Genomic DNA, 20,848 nt, shown 5'->3' with positions numbered 1-20,848 from the left:
TTCAATAACTTCTTGATTGATGATCTTGATGAGACCCCCAAAACTACACCTTAACATTGTCGCTCCGATCAATGATTGTCCACCTCCACTGCCTTCCAACGACAGCTTTCTGTCGTGTCCTCCATGTCGCTCTGCCAAACGATGATCACCTGCCTCGAGGTGATAATAGGGGCCGCCTCCCCAAGGCAAGCGTGACTTGGAGTCCTCAACTTTACTATGATACCAATTGTTCATATTTGCATAGGAATCAATCACATATGAAGATTGTGAACAGACGAACATGAAAAAACTTATGGCAAAGCGTTTGTGTTTGTGTGTGACGCACCCTCTATTTTCTCTCTCTTTTACTCGGTATGTTACAAGCAACACATACTATATAGGATCAATCTTGTACCCTAGCTAACCTACTCGAAGAGAGTCTCCTTGTATGACACAGACTTGACTACTTGCTAAACAATGTATGAAGATCACGAACAGAAAACTTACATCGAATGGTATGTGTCGCACCCTCTAGCTTTTTTTCTTTTCTTGATACGTTACAAGCAAGACATACTATATAGGACCAAACGTGTACCCAAGCTAGCAAACTCTAACAGAGGCTCCTCGTACGACACGGACTTGACTACTAGCTAAACATCAAATTAGCGTGACGTATTAACTAGCATAATCTCAATCACAGTGCATATCTAAGGTAGACACATAGACAAACTAAACAACCTAGCTACTCCACTAATCAAGATTACTGCTAAAACATTTTTCATGTATACATATGACTGTAGAGCATTTATTTATCCTGCTTAACTTATTTTGAACTTATTATGTTTCTTTTTCTTCATTGCCCGAAATGTTGGAAAACATAAGTTACCATAATGGTTGGTCGAGAATTACCATGCATATGTTCAGTATATCAACACTAACCTACATGTTGTCCTAGCCCCAAGACCACAACCACTCAAAAAATTGTACCGTTGAATCTATAAAGCCAACTAAACCAGATTATATCATGCAGTACCACAAAGGCACCGAAAACCCCAATGATGAACAAATGCACCTGAAAACAAAACCGTGGGGACAAAAGCAGGGGGCGCCAAGCATATATAGAAGCACCCTCCCACGGTTTTTTAATTAGGCTTTTTTTCCAGTAAACAAATCCCGCTTCCTCCATCATATAACCCCTCACTGCAGATACGAACAGACGCACACCACCGCAAGTCCAGGAGCAAAACCATACTCCTCCTCGTCGTGCTGTGCACCCACTGCACGCACTGCAGCCATGGTGCCTGCTGCTCGGGAGCTACAAGAAACCTCCTCGTCGTCGTCGTCCTACACGACCAGCTCCACGTCCATGTCATGCTCGTCCACCGTCACGGACTCGTCGTCCTGCCCTTCCTCGCCGGCGAGAGCCGTCAATGCCGCGGCGCCCGCGCCGCGCAAGCGGCAGCTGGAGGAGGAAGAGGAGAGGGATGAGGAGGAGATGGCGGTGGAGACGGAGACGGAGGAGGGGAAGACGACGACGAAGAAGCAGAAGCAGAGGAAGCGGAGCAGCGACGGGAAGCACCCGGTGTACCGCGGCGTGCGGATGCGGGCGTGGGGCAAGTGGGTGTCGGAGATCCGCGAGCCGCGCAAGAAGTCGCGCATCTGGCTGGGCACGTTCCCCACCGCCGAGATGGCGGCGCGCGCGCACGACGTCGCCGCGCTCGCCATCAAGGGCGCCCGCGCCGCGCACCTCAACTTCCCGGAGCTCGCCGACGTCCTCCCGCGCGCCGCGTCGCCGGCGCCCAAGGACGTGCAGGCCGCCGCCGCATTGGCCGCCGCGTTCACGGCCTCGCCGTCGTCGTCGTCCGCCGATCAGTCGCAGGAGGAGGGCACCGTCCAAGAAGAGAAGAACGACGCCGGCGCCGCCGCTGAGCCGGAGTCTGCTGCTGCCACGCCAACGAGCGGGGATGAGGCGAAGGCGGAGGCGGAGCTGCAGCTGTTCGACCTGCCGGACCTGCTCCTTGACATCCGGGATGGGTTCGGGTTCTCGGCCACCATGTGGATTCCGCTCCCCGACGTGGAGGAGGTCAATGCGGAGCTCCGGCTCGAGGAGCCACTCCTTTGGGAGTAGCAGATGCTTGGCAAGACCAGTCAATCAAAAAATATACTAGTATATATAGGGTACTTAATCGCTAGTTCAATTTCTTCTTTGCTTTTTTTTCACTAGTTTGCCTCTGTTTTTTTTACTTTCTTGGCCTAATAAGGGAGTAATATATATAGTAGTATACGCGAAAGAAAATGCGACTACTCTATGTACTGCAGGAGTACTACATGTTACCTGTGGGTTAATTATTACATAGCGATGTGTGAATTCTCATGGTTGACCTTTGCTAGATTTTAGGTTGATGTACTGTAGTATTCGTTATGCTCCGAGTACTCTATGTACTGCACTGGGTATCCCCAGAGGAAAAATCTTACTCTACTAGTCTCATACAATGGGAATTGAGATCGATGATAAAAAAAACATGAAACGGTGTCACCACGAAGGTGAAAGCTAAGAGGCCACTGATGCTGACTTCCATAACTTAATCTATTCCATCCCCTGCTTGTTTAGTTATTAGCAACTGCTGTCAATCAAAAGATGTACTCATTACTACCATCAGCTCCTTCAGTTAACGTTGTAAATCCGTGTCTAGCCAGATACTTTTGGTTTCGCTAGTAAAATCAGTTAGAAACCCGCAGAAGAAAGGTTTAGTAGATATGAGATCGTTTGGCTGGTGTTGGTCTCCTCCATCTCCATGATCGATCAGGCAAGCAAGCCAGCAAGCAGTGTGCAGAGGAGACAAAAGACGGCACTCCTCATGTGGCTCCAGTGCGGCATCTCATCTTCTTCCTCACCTTCTTCTTCCGCTGGCTTCTTCCCTCCCCTGCTTTTTCCCTCCTTTTGGCACCAGCTACTTTGGAAAGCTCCCCCGATCGATCAAGAAGGGAGGGAATGAGATTCTTCTTCTACAGCGAGACTGAGGTTATTTTAAGCAGGTCCATCATGTCCAGTGCGAAAGCTAATGCTCCCACTTACCAAGCATGTGGTCTGACCCTGCATATGCATATGCATGCTCTGATGCCCTTTCGCTGCAGGGAGACACTGCCTCTCCGAACAAGGCAACCGTGTCATCTCCGAGGCGAGGGATCACAGCCGCCTTAATTGCATCTCCCTAGCTACTACTACTAGGCTTGGAAGGCCGGCCATGGTGGAGGGTGACTCGGCCAAGGTTGCTGCCACGTAGGCAACAGGACAGCCGGATGATGGCCGCTCTCTGTGGCAGCGATTGAACGATCGCTGGGCTCTGGTACTTTTTTTTTTAAGCAAGGCAAAATATTTGCTACAGTACTTCCTTTGGTTGGGTTTAATTGACGTGGCTTACGTGCTGCGTACCTAAGCTACTCTCGCTGTCCAGCTCGCGTGGATTAAATTCAATCCGAGAGAGTATTTTCATTAATACAAATGCCTAGGGCAAGCCCTAGCACTTTGTACTTGGCCAGTATTACATTATTCAAAAAATTTGCTCCGGCAAAGACACCAACCCTTTGCCTCGTCCATAACTCTTAAGCATTGCAAGATGCGTGCCAGAAGGCTCTATCATTTCGCTCCTTCCAAACTTTCCAAGAGATGAGCGTCGCTAAAGAGGCCACCGCCTTCCTCTCCTTCCCTCTTCTTTTAGATAGAGTTAGTTTGGCCCACCGATTATCGACGGAGGTTTCATTTACCTGAAGCTCATGTTATGGATGCCACACCAAGCAAGGATCTCTCCTTCCAAATACGAATAGAGAATCCGTAATTGTTGAGTAGACCTACGTACTCCATCTGTTCTCTTTGGTAGGTCGGGTTTGGCTTCTTCCAAACTTCCGAAGAGATGAGCGTGGCTAAAGAGGCCACCGCCTTCACGTCCTTCCCTCTTTTTTTTAGAGTTAGTTTGGCCCACCGATCACTAACGGAGAAGGTTTCATTTACCCAAAGCTTTGGAATCATGTTATGGATGCCACACGAAGCAAGGATCTCCTTCCAAATACGAATACGTAATCTACAACTGTAAGTAGACGTACGTGCTCCATCTCTTCTCTTGGTAGTAGAATGGTAGGTGAGTGGTTGCCTTGCGTATAGCACATCGTACGCACGTGGATGTGTGCCTACGTATACATGTACAGTCCAGGTGAACGGGAGAGCGACGCGTCCTGTGTGGCTGGCTGTTCAAGAAAGAAAAGGAGATGCGCCGAGCTGGACACAGTTGTCACCCACGTGTCCCATTTAATTGGCCAGCAACGCCGAAACTATTAAGCGGGAGATCATCAGTGTCTTAAGTAAGAGGCGCCCGAGCTGACGCCAGCAATACGTACGACTGTCCTAGCTCTCCCAAGATTCTGCACTCTAGTTCAAGTTCAAGCATGGAGTATTTTACCCGCTCATTCCCAAGGACAAAAAAAATTTACTGGCGGAATCCGACTGATCAAGAGAAGTCGGGAACTGATATGCGGGCGATGGAAACGTTGCTAACCAAGTTGAAGGCGAGTTACCGCTGTCATGGCCGGTGAAAAACTAGCACTTGGCTGTGACGGATCCACCGATCACGAAACGTTGCTAACAACGAACTTAAACGCGAGTTACCGTTGTCATGGCTCTGGTTAAAAACTCGCGCTTGGCTGTGACAGGTCCACCGATCCCGATCATCCGTTGCGCTCGCCGGTTACCTGCTCGGCGAATCAGTTCCACAGTTTTTACGTTAGCTCCGTACGATCGACAACTCTGCAAGTTAGTTTGAACTGAGCCGTCAGAGTGAATAGGGTCGCAGCAAATGAGAAATTTACAGCTCGTTCTTCCCTACAATTTTTTTTTTATCTTACGCAATATGCTAACTAGAGAATGAGACGGGCCGTACGGGGCCGACGGGAAGTGTAAGAAAAGTAGGAGAGAATGGCAACAGCACTTACCTTCCACTCAGACTAAACATGTTGCTACCAAGTGCTAATCGCCCCTGCCTGTTACCGTCTGGCATGCTCTCACCGTCTAATAATCCCTAGATCTAGGCAGAAAGGAGAAAATGAGGTGTCATCTAGGCCGTGTTAATTAGGGAGCGAGCGATCAGTTAGTTTACCGAAAGCATGGCCTCAACCAACGCCAATTAATTAGCAGATGGTTACTGACGTACCAGTACTATACAAGCATAAAGCTTCAATTGGTCCGCGTGTACGATTAATTTTTCCAGGACCTGATCGCGTCACGATTAACAAAAGCTACCCCTCTACTACATGGTACAGGCAATTATATGCACTATAGTACGTACTATTAGTACGTGATTCAGTCCATGGCCTAATTGATTTGTCCTGTTATTGATATAAGAGACTGACATGCCGCCCCATCCCTTTCCGCGAGATTGCACGGAAGCGACAGCAAAATCTTGCAGATGGGGTTTTGCATCGAGAAATTGCATGCACACTGGAGTCCCATCAAGCACGCACACACTACTCATGAATGCAAAGCGAGAACCCTGGGAGCAGAGATCGATCAAAAGCAAATCTTTGAAATGGTAGTGTTTGTTCGTTGCAAAGTTGTGATCGATTGCTAACCTCATCATGGCCTACTTATTGCCCGTAAGTAGGGCATATGCTACACCACGACGCAATTTCGCAATGGATGTGCAAGAGGGTCTAAAAAAACATCTTGGCGCAAAGCAAATACACTAAAATAAAGCTGATCATAACAACATGATGATGGAAGCATATCGCATAGTACTGGCTAGCTAGCTTGTATGTTGTGGCTACAATTGAGGATGCCTGGTTATCACTACTAATATGCTAGCTATCTATGTAGTGTAGCTAGCTTGACCAAATGCACATCAATCCAAGGTGGTTTAGAAACGTACGAATCTCAATCTAATGATGCCCAAATGTTCCTACATATGCACATATACATGTCAGTTGGCCCCCGGGATGTGAACCTCTGAGGGAAAAAAAGAAACAGTGCCAAACTCAAAGTTGTTAACAATGACTAGGCAACAACAAAAGGGTGCATTTTTTATTTTCTTTTGGTAATTGACTCTAGCTCAGTTGCTTTCAGGGCGAAAGGGGCAAATCCGTAGAGCAAAGGGGCGAGGAGCACAGTGCTACGGCTACAAGCAAGGAATAAAGCAGCAGCAAGGCCCCCAGGTAGTACGCTTACTTGTGTGTCTTGCTTGACCATTGCATCTGCATGCATCTCTCCGGTGCAAAGTAGTAGAGGAGAAGGAGATCGTGACTCGGATGCAGCCTTAACAGTTGTTTACTGTTGGAAAGGAAGCTCATCATATGGGTGCTGCAGCAGATGCTGATGGCTTAGCTAGCTTTCACTTGCCATCATGAGATGCTTCACAAGACAAGACATATGCATCCATGTGATACCTTTGGAAAAAAAAACAGGCCTTCTCCTCCTATTTTCCTCTCGTTCGGACCTACAAAAAATAGCTAACCACGTTTGATGATATTCGCATTCATGGAGAGAAACAAACTGAGCTACCAACATCAGATTATTTTATAATTTAAACCTGTTAGCGACGGTACTAAGCTAACTTCCACTTGCAAGTATTCTTGAGAGGAAATAACCTTATGAGAAGAATGATACCAACAAGTCCACGGAAAAATCGAAGCAAATCTCGTAAACTAATTTTAAATCCATTATGAGTTAAATAGGGCCATTTGGCATGTTAGTCTGACACATTAGTCTTCTTATGCGCATTGGTCGATCAAAGAGTAATAGTATTACAAACTCTTGTCTCCCCTGTATATTATATGTCTGAAAGAATATTCCTAACTTGCATAGAGGTTTTTCACTTTTGACTTGGCCATCAGTGATGACCATGTCCCTGCATACAAAGAAAATGTATCACTCGTGCCAGATCTGAAAATCTTTGGAGGCAGAGAGCTGTTCATGCATGTCGCTTAGTGAGAGTATACAGTAGTTACAGAGATATTATGGCATAGTCATGATAGGTCACTTCGAATTAGTTGAGCATCAAACCCATCATAAATTTGACCAGAACATGCATGGTCGCTTGATAAATCATATCAGATGAGTTAGTCTATGCTCAGACTAAGGTAGGATGGGATAGATTAACATGCACAGTGAGGTGACCAGCAGCTAGTAATGTACGCCTACTTTTGTTTGTAGACTTGGAGCGATCTAGCGTTCTAATCTATGGTCAATTTATTCTTCTAACACCAAGATTTATCATGCAACAATACTTTACATTAGTATTGGTTATTATTGGCCAACTCTGAAGACCATAAAAAGTCAATGATACCAAGTACTATCATTTCAGAAGAAAAGACTGAAAAGTCGTCTACTTGTTCAATGGTGGTTTATACTAATCCTTTAGGAATTTGGAAGGAGCGCAACTCTCGGTACTTCTAAAACAAATCAAGAAACGCCGAAGCTCACCCTATCAAGGATTAAGTACGAAGCCAGACCTTGGGCACGACGTGAGCTAAGAGATTGCACAAATTCTTTAATACTAAATACTAAGGGCTTAATATATGTAGAATGCTTTATAGCTAGTTGTTATGTAAAAATGTTTGAAGTTTCTTCTCTACTGATATCATCAAGCAATCCTTTTGCTGCTTTCTAAGAAAATAATTGCTCTACTGTTACCTATTTTACATTTAAGATTAATTTGAAAGACTAACTATTATGATAACTGTTGACAGATGCATTTTATTTACTTAATTCTTCGCACAGTTGCAACAGCTGGCTGTTGAAAAGAACATCACACCAGCTGGTGAACGTTAAGTCGTTGTTGATGCCCATGACACGTCCAAAGTTTAATTTCCCTCTAGATTGCAGACTTTGCAGCTATAGCTATGTTCGTCTATTTCACTTCTTTTACTTTCTCTGATCTAGAGAGCTGTCATATAAGCAAACTAACCAAAATGTAATGTGTGCGAAGTCAGAATCATTTCCAATAAAGGACGAATAAGATGAGTATATCGCTGCTGGGTCAAAATGTAAAGACTTGTAAAGCAGAGCTAATAATGTCTGCACCACTTAACCCTTGGAAAGATCCCGTCAATTATCATGATACTTCATGCTACTACTAAAAATCAACAAAGATGATAAATAATCCAGGCTGCTCAAAAACAACAGAGATGTGCGATTAGTACTTCATAATTCTGAAAAGTACTACGCCAGAGATGGGTTAATTTTGTTAGTCTATTTCTACAGAATGTTTCCCTTAGGTATGTTGTACAATGTGTGCCAGACATTGTGTACTGTCTACCCACAGTACACGGATGACATAATACACACCTGAACTGTGCCCGGACCTACCGAGAAAATGAGATTATTATGAGGCAATATACGTACGCAGATAGAGACCATACATGTTCACATGCATCATACATACCCTACCTTACACAGTTAGTTTCCCTTGGCAAGCCGGCACCCAAGCTAAGCTACACCTACCAGCCGTACGATGCATATACATGCATGCAATACACGACGGCCACGCAATTGCAACTGTGAATAACACATCATGGGAGAACAGCTGCTGCTGGTCCAGCAAAGGATTGATGTGCAAGAGAACAAGGCAAGCTAGCTACCATGCAACAGAAGCAACAAACGGGAATTATGAATGATGCCAAAGTACTGCGAGAAAAGAAGCATATGCATGATAGCCATAAGCAGACATCCAAGTATGTATGAATGTATCTCCTCTCCCTCTCTCCCTCTCTCTAAAAATCAGAAGCTAAATCACATCCGTCCAACAGAAATACCAAACAAGTAAAAAATGCATGGTCTGTGTTTAATTTCAGTTTTTGAGTTATCCACCAGGCACCAGCATGTGTATGTGTACGTGTGTGTGTGCTGGTACCTTCACAAACCATAAAGTAGACAACTCATCTAAAAAACAAGAGCCTAGCTGGATGGTAGATTGTGTTGGTAGGCCATAGCTCTCTGATTAACGACCACCAAGTCACAGTATTCACGAGATGCAGTGCATTATATTAATACGTCTATATGTATATTAATTGGCAGCAACTAAAAGAGATATTGAATTGATGCTGCCCATTTTATGTAGATAGGCGGTTAGTTGATATAAACTGTTGCCACACAGGGTATATATGGACCATACTACGTAGTATCAATTAAGCTGATGCCTCGTCACAATCTGCTATTGAAATGGAGTTTTCAGAATTGAAAAGAGTGCAACAGCCAGCAACTAATTCAAACTCAGTTAAGTCGTATTATGTCACAGGACTACAAAGCTGTCCATAAATTAAATGTGTCAGTTGCTTCTAAGATTTCACAAGCTTCAACCACATCCAAAGATTAGAATACTAGAATTCCCCCAAAAAATGAGTGAAAGATGCATAAATCAGACTTAATACCCCCAATAAAAGTTAGCAGCAGCTAAATTCGCTATTTGCTCTACATGTGCGGCCTAATAAATTCATCCTAATAACGTAAGTTTGGGGAATATACAACATTATGGAAAGTTACGATGATTGGCACATTGCACATATTTTGTTTCTTTGATGCTGGCATTTATCGTTGGGAATCGGTCATGCATCATCGCTGAGCAACACCAAACCGTTCTTCCAATAACAATGGGGTCAAGGTGTTTTGTCATTGCCCTGTGTCTCTTCTTTTGCCGTTTCACTTCACATCCAAGGATGGTGGAGGACAAATAGTGGCCTACCAAGTCACTGGCACCCAGAGCTTAATTGTTCATCCTACCATACCATACCATCGTGTTGCATGCATGCATATGCTTTCTATCCTAAGAAAAGATACATCTCTTCAATCCAAGCTTTAACTCATTTGCCCCACCCTAATCCTACCTTTCTCCTTTTATAAAGGGAGAAAGCAGTTAATCGTAAGCATCTAATACTTTCCCTTTATTGTAACAAACCTAGTCGTCTAATGATGCATGGATATATGCAGCGTGAATGTGTAGCATGCATTACAGTAGTGCTTATTTTCTAGGCCAGACTGAAAAGTGGAGAAGTGGTGAAAATAATAGAACAGACATGTTTCACATTCCATTATTTAATTTATTTTGAGGGGACAAAGGAAGCCTAACCTTGTGAAAAAGCAAATCAATCATACAAATTTGTATGTACAATAATAACAGGATTGTAAAGGGAGAAATAGCAGATCATGCAGGGTGGAGATATTCTTATACTATAATTATAAAGGGAGAACTAGCAGATCATGCAGGCCAGAGATATTCTTATATGTGTGCAGAACTGTTGCTGGACAAAGTGACACGGGAACTAACAACTCGACCTGGGCATGCAAAATAATTGTTCTGTTAAGCCAGTAACTTCAGGTTGCAGAACGGTAAAGGTACAGTAGAGCAGTTGGGTCCAGGTATTTGGTAGGTTATGTTACATATGTACATGGACAGATACAAACAAAAGATAAGGTCCAATGATCCAGGAGACACGAGTCTGTATGGGACGATTTCCGATTTGGCCTCTGATCCCTGGAATTCAGAATGGGAAGATTGAAGGAGACAAGCTCGGATGCTTGCATTAATGAAAGATTTTGGAAAAGGGTCATTTCTCAATTGGCACTGTGATAGGATAATAGGCAAGGTTAAGGAAGTAGGGGCATCCATCTTAACACATCAGCAGTAGAGGCCTTGATGGTATACCTAATGGGCAACTAGGTCCGCCGCCCGACTGGCATCTAGCGCCTTGGTGAACACAGATTATCATGTATTTTAGGGTACAGAGTACTGTCCTTTGCTTCCTAAACACTGATTGATGCCTCTCCACCTCTTGGTGTTCCTTGGTCCTTGCTAAGCAGTGCAGGAAAATCATTGATAAGCCTATGATAAGAAACCTCAAGGGTACAAACAGTTGCTGAAGATGAGCATTTTCATGGAAAGGAATTATCTGATGGGTGTGTTTTCTTCCTGGCATTATTGCATTTGTGATTACCAGTGAAACAATTCACAGCGGTCCATTTGGTTCTTTTGTTCTTTTATGTGGCTTTGCGGGAGTAATCATGTGCGGCTTGAGCACAAGACGTGTTCGAGGAAAGGAATGCACCACCTAACCTAAGGAATTGTTAATTGAATGATGAAGATATCAGCATCATAGCACAGTTAGAGAAGAGGTTGGTGCGCCTTCTCCATTGGCCACCATTTTTGTTTTTGGTCAGCATTTGTTTAAGCCATTCAATTCTATCATTATAAGATTGAAAGGCAATCGCCGCCCAAGGAAACAAAACGAATATTCTGTGCAACTGAAAAACATTCTTCACCAAACACCAAATGAATATTCATGTGCACCTTGATAGGAGAATAATCTGTGTTGTATTCTTGAAGTAGCGCCACAATATATAATCTGATGTCTGGTGCGATATGCAAAAGGGCCCCTAACATATGGGCAAAATATAATACACACATATCTACTCTAACACCCCTCAAACTCGGGTGGATCCACAACACCGAGTTTGGAGAGTAGAAGTCATGTTGCGCGAGTCTGTGCCTTTGTAAAGAAATCCGCCAATCAGTAAATCAAGGCACATAATGAAGCGCAACAACCCGATCATGCACACGAGCACGTGTATAAAAGGCATCAACACCAATATGCTTGGTCAGCTCATGCTTGACCGGATCACGTGCAATCGATAGCTTTGTCTTGTCACACAAAAAGTGGAGTGGGTGTCGTAACAGAGACCCCAAAATCTGCAAGCAACCACCGTAACCAGGTCACCTCAGCAATCAACGAAGCCATAGCCCGCAGCTCAGCCTCAACACTCGAACGGGAAACCGCTACCTGTTTCTTCGTCTTCCAAGCAACAAGCGAACCACCAAGAAACACACAGTAAGCAGAAAGTGAACGACGATCCGTAGGATCACTCGCCCAAGTAGCATCCGAGTAGCACTGGAGCTGGAGAGAACTGGAACTAGGAAAGAAAAGGCGACGAGTAATCGTGCCACGGAGATAACGGAGGACACGAAGGAGATGACTGTAGTGAACGGTGGTAGGAGCTGAGACAAACTGACTCAGAATATGAACAGGATAAGAGATATCGGGACGAGTGACAAGAAGATAAACAAGACTCCCAACAAGATGGCGATAGCGTGTGGGATCGAGAAGAGGATCACCATCGTGGGACGAAGCTTAACATTAAGCTCCATAGGAGTCTCAACGGTGCGCTCATCCACAAGAGCAGCACGAGTAAGGAGATCGTGAATATACTTTTCCCGAGATATAAAAACCATCGAAGTGGAGGAAATCTCAATCCCAAGAAAATAGCGAAGAGGACCAAGATCGGTCATAAGAAATCGATCGCGAAGACGAGCCTTGACAAAGGCAATATACTCGGGATCATCACCGGTAATGATCATATCATCAACATAGAGAAGGAGAAGAGTGCGTCCACGAGGAGAAGTGTGAACAAATAGCTGGATCATGAAAACTAGGAGAGAAACCAGCAGCAGTCACCACAGAGGCAAAGCGCTCAAACCAGGCACGAGGGCCTGTTTCGAGGCCATAAAGAGAACGTCGAAGACGACAAACCATCCCATCGGGAACAGAATACCCAGGAGGAGGTTGCATGTAAACCTCCTCACTCAACTCGCCATTAAGAAAAGCGTTCGAACATCAAGCCGAGAGACGGACCAGCGTCGAACGAAGCAACGGCAAGAAGAGTACGCACGGTGGTCATATGAGCCACGGGAGCAAAAGTCTCATCATAATCACGGCCGTGCTCTGCTGAAAGCCACGTGCCACAAGACGCGCTTTATAGCGCTCAAGAGATCCATCGAGCGGGTCTTAATTTTATAGACCCACTTACACGTGATAGGACGAACACCGGGAGGAGGAGAAACAAGATCCCAGTGCCGGTGCGCTCAAGCGCAGCGATCTCCTCAGCCATGGCAAGCTGCCATTCGGGATGGCACTTAGCATCCCGATAAGAAGTCGGCTCGGAGACGACAGAGACCGTCTTGGCCGGGAGAGAAACGGTTAGGAGCACGACGCGACGAACGGGCGGAAGAGGTGGAGAACTAGGAGAATCATCGAAGAAGACAACTCATCGGAAGAGGAGGGAGAAGGATCATCGGGCGAAGAGTCCGGACGCGTAGAACGCCGAGAATAGTGGAAGGGAAAAGGAGACAAGGGAGAAGGAGGACCGGTGGAATCGAAGAAGAAGAGGAAGGAGAACTAGGAGGCGACGATGGCACCGGAGTCGGAGGGGGCGCATCGGGAGGAGAAACGGGAGGGACGAGAGGGTGGTGCATCAGAAGGAGAAGAAAAGAGAGATCATCCACCGGGTATGTACCAGAGGTGGGACGAGGATAGAAAGGACGCGTCTCATCAAACGTGACGTCACGAGAGATGCGCATCCGACGACCAACGGGGTCCCAACAAGCGATAGCCCTTATGCTCATCAACGTATCCGAGAAAACACACTCAACGGTGACGATCGGTTTGGTGCGTTCGCGAGAGGGAGAAGAACATAGCAAACGCAACCAAATAAACGAAGAGTCGAGTAGTCCGGCAAGCTGCCGAGAGACGCTCGAGAGGAATGCCACCTTGAAGAGCAGACGAAGGCTGAATGTTAATAAGATAAGTGGACGTAGAGATAGCGTCGCCCGAAATGCGGCGGAAGAGAGGAAGCAATCATCATAGCACGGGTAGTCTCAAGAATATGACGATGCTTACGCTCGGCGACACCATTTTGAGCATGAGCGCGGGACACGAGAAGCGGGCAAGCGTGCCTGCTCGACAAGGACACCACGCGAGTCTTTGGGAGATATACTCTCCTGCAGAGTCGACACGAAACACACGAATGGGAGTGGAATACCGAGTACGAACCATGGCCACAAAGCGGCGATAAATAGAAAGCACCTCACTGCGAGAGCGCATAAAAAACAACCAGGTGTACCAGAAAAGTCATCAATAAACAAAATATAGTATCGATGGCCCCCTTTGGAAGCAAAGGGAGCCGGACCCCAAACATCGAATGAACTAAATCAAAAGGTCGCTGAGATACGTACGCACCGGTAGGATAGGGAAGCTGAATCTGTTTGCCTAACCTACAACCACGACACGAATGTAAAGACACATCTCCCGAGACGGACCCCGAGGAAGACCACGACGAACTAATGACGATAAACGGGAGCCACAAAGGTGACCCGGCCGATGATGCCACCGCTGAAAAGAACCGGTGACGAAGCGGCAAGCTGCGGAGAGAGTGGCGGATGAAGTGTCGGCGGAAGGAACGCGAAGCGATCTAACTCCCGAGGCCCGGGGACTCAAGGCTGCGAGGGCCAGCTCCAACCAGGGCACCGTGTACGGCGGTCTGAACGACACAAGAATCAGCGTCAAGAATGACGCGACAACCGAAATCGATGGTGACTAGCGAGAAAACAGGTTCATCTTAAGGCTAGGAACATGAGAAACATCAGAACGAGAGAAAGATGAAGTAGAAAGGGTGCCTCGGCGGAAACAGGAAGAGAGGAACCATCACCGTGATAACACGGACGGGAGAAAGAAGAGAGCGAAGAGCGGAAAGGATAGAAGACGCGAAGTCATATGAAAAGAAGCTCCGAATCCGGATACCACGGGGATGACGTACTGATCGTGTAGAAGGTGGTGGTCGCGCGGTGCCGTAAGAGCTGCATACGTAACCAGAAAGCACCGTCGAAGAAGAGCCTGTAGCAGCGAAAGCGTACCACGAAGACCACGGATAATGTCCTGATCGGAGACAACGCAACAGAGACGAGCTCGAAGAACCAGCTGGGACGAGCAAGCTTATCAAGGTGCTGGCGACGTAGGCGGGGTCCCTCCTCCGGCAGCCAGAGACGTCGTGGCTGGCCTTGCCCACGAAGGCGCGCGGGGAGGACGAGGACCACGAGGCTGCGAGATCGACTCGGCCCTGGACCGGCGGAGGAGAGAGTAACGGCGGTCTTGGAGACCGCAACGAAGGGGACGGCACAGAGAACCACGAGCAGACGGCACGGGAGGACCACGAGCGGCAAGTGCGGAGGGAACCGCAAGAAGACCGGCACCACGAAGACGAGTCTCCTCTGCGCGCAGCCTCGGCGAGTACCTCGGAGAGCGGAACACGACCACGGGCAAGCAGGCACGACGCGGCTCAAACTCCGTGCGGAGCCGCGACAAGAACTCAAAACGCGCTGAAACTCCAGATCCGCGCGCACGATCGAACGACGAGGACGGAGTGCCACACACGGTATGCGAAGAGAATCAAGTCGACGCCAAATAGCAGCACTACGAGTATAGAACTTCGTCAATAGTAGAATCACCTGCTGAAGATCATGCTCTGACGAACCACGAGACGGATAAAGAGCATCCCCAGGACGGTGATAGCGCCGACGAAGAAAAGCCCACCGAGCGGCGGCGGTGGGAAGACTCATGAACTCGGCGACATGCGAGGCGAGAACACCGGAAGTGAGAACAGCAGCGGCACGAGCATCATCATCGATCCACCGAGTGTAGTCGGTCGAGATCCAAATGTAGGTCGCAACAAATGCAGAGAATACTCCTCAACCTTAGGTCATAATCGGCCGAGCGATGCTCGGCGGCACTCTTGGCTGCATCCTTGTCCTCCTGAGAAGCATCGGGGGCAAGGGAAACGGGCGTCGGTGCGATGGCGCCGTAGGAGCAACGGGCGCGACGGACAAGGGACCTCGCCGGAAAGCACACCCCAAAGACGAAGACCGCGCATGTGGACGCGCATAAAGCAGCGAAATCAGTATAATTCGCGCCATCAAAAGTCACCGGGCAGCGCGGAATCGCAACAAAACCCGACGAGGAATAAATAGCTATGTCGTTTTTTTTTTTTTTTTTTTTTTTGCTTTTTTTTTTTTTTTTTTTACTAACTGACGGAGCCGAGCCGAGCCGAGCCGAGCCGAGCCGAAGCTCAGATCGAGCCGATCAGGAGCCGAGCCGAAGGAGCCGAGCCGAGCCGATCAGGAGATCAGATCGATCTCCAAATCGATCGGGAGCAGAAGCTCATACGGGCGGCCTGGAGGACGAGCAGCCGGGCGGCCTGGAGGCGGACGGACGGCCGGGCGGCCTGGAGGCGGACGGGCGGCCTGGAGGGCGGGCGGCGAGCAGCGGCCGGCGAGCGCCGGCGGCGGCCGGAGCAGCGCCAGCGAGCGTGGCGCGGGAAGCGGGCGGCCGACGGGAGGCGGCCGGAACGGCGAGAACAGCCGGCGGGAGGCCAGGAAACAGCGGACGGGCGGCTGGAGGCGGCGGCTGGAGGGCGGGCGGCCGGAGCCAGTGAAGGAGAGGCGGCGGCGGCGACCGGGCGCGGCGGCGAGATGCCAAGGCGGGCGGCGGCGGCGGCTGCGATGCGAAAAAAGAAGCCTTACGGCTCTGATACCATGATAGGAGAATAATCTGTGTTGTATTACTGGGGGCCAAAAGGCCACAATATATAGTACAATGTACAGGTGCAATATGCAAAAGGGCCCCTAACATATGGGCAAAATATAATACACACATATCTACTCTAACACACCTCAACCAAAAAACAATTCAATATACTATCAGAATGAGTTGCACATTTTAAATGCAGAGTCAAATGACACAAGAAGCTTATGTGCATATATAGTTCTTGTTGAAATATACAGGTTGATTGTTCTCCTTTTACGTTGAGTTCATCCAAGGCCACAAGCATTAGTTACTAGCAATAGGTCAAGCTATTCCCCTGTAAATCTAAAAGGCTGCAAGTTCAAACAATTTAGTCACTCAAATCATCCATTGTGATAACATCAAAACAATAACACTTTGCCTTAGAAAAAATCGAAGTGGTCAAGCTAGCATTTCTAAGACAAAAAGGAAGAGTGGCATGGCAATATGGCATAGACTAAGAGCCGTACCTAATTGATTCAGCTTGAAACGAAGAAGAAATCTGGTTTCCAGCCAGGTAATATGAAAACACCACTCCTATAGGTTTAGTCAATTGTTCACCAGCAAGCATGAAACAACATTCTTCAGACTGCAACAGCACAGAGCACCATCATCAGAAAAAACAGCATGGAGCACACTGCCACTGAAGGAACATTATGGTACATCAACTTCTCTGCTAGGACAACAATTGACTGTGACTGGTCATACTTAGTCATGACAATATTTCTGAAGATGCAATATCTGAATTCCAGCAAAGTTCATTTAGTTACATCGTAAATCCACAAAACATTTTCTTACACCAAAGTTGTCTGATTGAAATCTACAGGACAGGAGCGCAAGAAGAACTAGGTATCACACCTTCCAATGGGATCTCAATGATATGCACAAGATAACCAAACAAGTTTGAAAGAGTTGCGAAAGTGTCCTCTGAAGTTTTTCTCCTATGAATTACTGTACAGCGTATGTAACACCTCTACAGCTCTACTCAAGGCATAACTTGGAAGTTTGAGCAATTACTGGCAAAGCAACACCAGCAGTGAGATGCAGAGCTCAAGAAAGCATATTCTTTGCTATACTGTACACCATGTACAGCACAGCAAGTGCCAGGAGCTTTTTGGAGGCAAGAATTCTGAGATTGATCCTAATCCTGTGCATCCTCATGAACCGCAGGATCCATTGTCCCACCACCATGAACAATGTAAAGACACCAACAAGCACCATTCTGGCAGCATCCTTTGGGCCTCCAACTCTGCTCGGTTCATTTTGGTCAACCTTGATGATAATTGGGCCTGTGGGGGCAACATCTGTGACAGCATGTTTAAGTTGAAGGGTTTCATTCAGCCAAGATGAAAAGCAGATCAGCCTCCTTGCAAGCCAGGCCACTTCAGTGTCTGAGATGGGCCTCGTCATCCAATCACCATTATTTTTCATATCAGCCAGTGAGCTTTTCCCTGGACTTGGATGCTTAGGTATGAATACATCACCACGTACATGATGCTGGTTGTGTTCTCCCTCTGGAAGATTGTTTGCCTGGGAGCTTTCAACATGCTTGTAGAATACCTTTTTCATATTGGATTTGATTACATCCAGAGTCTGGAGAGTTATCATAGCATCACCTGGTAAACCTTGAATCTCCGATTCAGCCCTTAGCAACAGCAACTGGACAAAATGGGAAACAATAGTAAGTCAGTATTCTGCGATATGTGTAATAACAGGAGCAGAATTAATTCAAACAGAGCAACAGAAGAAGTCATGTTATTTGCCAAGTAAACAGGTGATCATAGCAAGCTTTTGGTCAATGTGTGGAGAGTTTTTGGCCCTAAAGTTAAACTGCTTATGGTTAATAGTAAAACACCGGTTTAATTAAGCATAATTATACACTGCATTATATGCACCTTAAGCAAGTTGTAAGCCCCATTATCATCGAAACTGAAAAGCCTTAGGTTAGAGTTCCTCTCCACATGCAAGAAAGACACATCAGTGTTGTGTTTCGATAACCCATCCTCCCAGTCCTGAAATCAGAAGACGCACATCAAAGTTAGCTTAGAAAGACATTTCAGCATTCTTAGTACCATTGCATTTTTGTGGAAATTTACATGAAAACTAATGCTACATAGCTCCACAAAAGAGGTGCTTGCATTTCAAAGGAAACAGCCAATGGTATTCCTATGTATCCAGTTTCGTACCTGTAGTTGCTCACGGATAGCTGGTAAATACTTGAGCACATCATCCAAACAACAGGACTGGGAATCAGAAAGATTGGAATGATAAGCAGCATCAACTTTGTAGATAAGCCCCAATAATTCCGAGGAACCCAAAACTTGCAGTACCTGAAAAATCCAAACAACGGCGAAAGAGCAAATGGTCATTAGCTCATCAAATATCACGTACTGAAAGGCCTAGTTCTGTTAACATTCTCGCTGTGATTTGAATAAATCATCTGAATAGCACATCTTGCAAAATTCAAAACCGCCCATGGAATAGTAAAATATGCATGACATCAAACAGATACAGGATACCATGGATATGATTCCACTGTGCAGAAGGCGAGCTGTTTCTGGAAAATATGATGCAATAATAAGTCTCTACTAACCTTTGATACCATTTGCAGCACTGAGGCGACATCAGAATGGATAAACTTATGAGCGAACCGCAGGAAATGGACAACCAGTGAGCTGTAGAACAGATAGTTGGATAGCACGTAGCCCTGCCATGCCGGGGAGTACTCTGCATCACAGTTTAGCCTCTTCCCATCACCAACGCAATGCACATTTCGCCCACCAGGAGGTGGCAGATCGTACTCATTGAAATCACCTTGCTGAACCTTCCATGGTTCCATGTAGACCATCCATGCAGAAAAAGCCTGTGCAACGTTTTCGATATCTGCGCCCATCGGGCAGAACAGGAACGTCCTCAGCGTAAACCGATACAGCGGCCTCTGCAGCAACGGATTCCAGTACCCAGCTGGGCTCTCACATGGCTTCTTCCTCGAGAGCATTGCGTCGAACACATTGCGCACATCTGGAACACCGCTGCTGCTGTTCAGATACATCACCAGCAGCTTCACGGCATTGCCGAGCCCTGGCGCCGGCAGCCTGTCGGAGAGTGTGGTGTTTGCACGGGAGAGGAGAGAGAGCAAAGGCAGCCCGTAGGCGCGGGAGGTCTGCACGGGCAGCGGCGAGAAATCGTTCCCGACCAGCCAGAACTGCACGAGCGTGTGCACGAGGAACTCGACTCGCCTGAACGATTCGGCTGCGTCCACGCCGTGTCGGGAATTCTGGTGCAGCAGTGTGCCGCGGGGCGGGGCGCAGTCGCTGGGCACGAACTCCTTGAGGTAGGCGTGGAGAAGGTTGAGGTAGAGCGATGTGTGCGGTTTGGAGTCGGGGTTGCGGCCCGCCGTGGGGGCGATGGTGGACACCCAGCTCTCGAGGCGGGCGCGCGGTTTCAGCGAGGGTTTCCAGGTGGAGGGCGGTGGTTTTGAGGGGCCGGGGGATGGATTGGCAGAGGTGGTGGCGGGGATGGGGTGGTACGCGAACCAGAAGAGGTAGTACTCGAAGACGGAGAGGTGGAGCTTGGAGCCGACGCGGCCGGCGAGGAGCGGCGAGATCACCTGATCGGAGGAGGATAGCGCGAAGCCGAGCCAGTCGGGGAGCCGCTCGCGCGGGAAGGTGAAGCGGAGGAGGGCGTGGCGGTCCGCGGCGGAGATGGCGGCGAGGAGCGGGCCCGAGGGCGCGAGGAGCGACTCGAGGAGGTAGGCGAGCGCGGGGTCGTGCGCGGCGAGGTCGAGGAAGCACGGCGGCGAGTCGGGGGCGCGGGAGACGAAGAGGCGGAAGAGCAGCGCGGGCAGCGCGTCGGCGAAGAAGGCGCGCGGCTGGTCCGCGTGGTGGCGGCGGAGGAAGGCCGCGACCGAGGAGACCGCCTCCGCCGCGGCGCGCGGGGTGGACGCGGCGAGGACGGCCGCCGCGAGGCCCGCCGCGGAGTCCGGCTCCGGCGGCATCTCGCCGCGGTAGGGTTTTTGGGTGGGGAATTTCGGGGGATGGGAGGCGAGGCGCGTTGGGGATCACGGGAGATTTTGAAACGGGAACGGAGCTTTCGAAGATTTGGAAATGGCGCCCTGGGCAAGGCAAAGCGTTCCGTTTACGCACTCTTGACTGTCCCCGTCTTCTTCCGTTCGCTGGCTGGCTCGGACCGTTTTGCGTGAGGATGGACCGGAACAGCTCGCTGACTGGTGGGTCCAGCGGATGTAGGGGGTCAGGCTGTTGGTGGGTGTGGTTACGGGTCATGGTCTCGGCGAGTCGCTGGGCAGGCAAGCGCGTTAGTTTTTTTTTTTTTTTTTGAGAAGAGCAAGCGCGTTGGCTTGAAAAGGACGCTGAGGGCTGTGGCCATAGATTGGGCTGGGCTCCCTGCCAAATGCACGCGCTACAATAAAAGAATTTCATTTCGTGAA

At 48.0% G+C, this 20,848-nt stretch overlaps 2 protein-coding genes across 5 annotated transcripts; one reads left to right on the top strand and one right to left on the bottom strand.

Moving 5' to 3' along the window:
* The first annotated feature begins 1,193 nt into the window (after positions 1-1,193).
* LOC127309603 (ethylene-responsive transcription factor ERF035-like) lies at positions 1,194-2,351 on the top strand. Its single transcript, XM_051340392.2, has one exon. The coding sequence runs from the start codon at positions 1,274-1,276 to the stop codon at positions 2,105-2,107; it is 834 nt and encodes a 277-aa protein (XP_051196352.1). The 5' UTR covers positions 1,194-1,273; the 3' UTR covers positions 2,108-2,351.
* A 2,622-nt stretch (positions 2,352-4,973) lies between these two features.
* LOC127309580 (uncharacterized) lies at positions 4,974-20,535 on the bottom strand. Of its 4 annotated transcripts, none has more exons than XR_007857237.2 (6): positions 18,995-20,535; positions 18,588-18,731; positions 18,297-18,413; positions 17,260-18,060; positions 16,872-16,990; positions 4,974-6,458 (listed from the first exon to the last, which is right to left on the bottom strand). XR_007857237.2 is itself a non-coding variant. In XM_051340381.2 (4 exons), exons 1-4 carry the CDS (start codon positions 20,396-20,398, stop codon positions 17,452-17,454), a joined length of 2,274 nt encoding a protein of 757 aa, XP_051196341.1. In that variant the 5' UTR covers positions 20,399-20,535; the 3' UTR covers positions 17,148-17,451. The 4 variants fall into 4 exon arrangements, 1 of the variants encoding a protein (XP_051196341.1); XR_007857232.2 differs by lacking the exon at positions 4,974-6,458 and adding an exon at positions 16,508-16,715; XR_007857231.2 differs by lacking the exon at positions 4,974-6,458 and having other exon boundaries at positions 16,508-16,990.
* Between the last annotated feature and the right edge of the window lie 313 nt (positions 20,536-20,848).

This window comes from Lolium perenne, chromosome 1 (assembly GCF_019359855.2).
Source record: "Lolium perenne isolate Kyuss_39 chromosome 1, Kyuss_2.0, whole genome shotgun sequence".
Taxonomy (NCBI): Eukaryota; Viridiplantae; Streptophyta; class Magnoliopsida; order Poales; family Poaceae; genus Lolium; species Lolium perenne.
The sequence above is the reverse complement of the archived record's forward strand: the minus strand, read 5'-3'. Positions and strand labels throughout refer to the sequence as shown.

What these genes read in the sequence shown, in the direction of transcription:
- LOC127309603 (XM_051340392.2), top strand. Translation starts at nt 1,274, where the DNA reads ATGGTGCCTGCTGCTCGGGAGCTACAAGAAACCTCCTCGTCGTCGTCG.
- LOC127309580 (XM_051340381.2), bottom strand. Translation starts at nt 20,398, where the DNA reads ATGCCGCCGGAGCCGGACTCCGCGGCGGGCCTCGCGGCGGCCGTCCTC. An exon ending in TGCTGCAAATGGTATCAAAG is followed by an intron (nt 18,732 to 18,994) that starts GTTAGTAGAGAC and finishes TGGATTTTTCAG; the next exon opens with GTACTGCAAGTTTTGGGTTC. An exon ending in GGGCTTACAACTTGCTTAAG is followed by an intron (nt 18,061 to 18,296) that starts GTGCATATAATG and finishes CATTTTGTCCAG; the next exon opens with TTGCTGTTGCTAAGGGCTGA.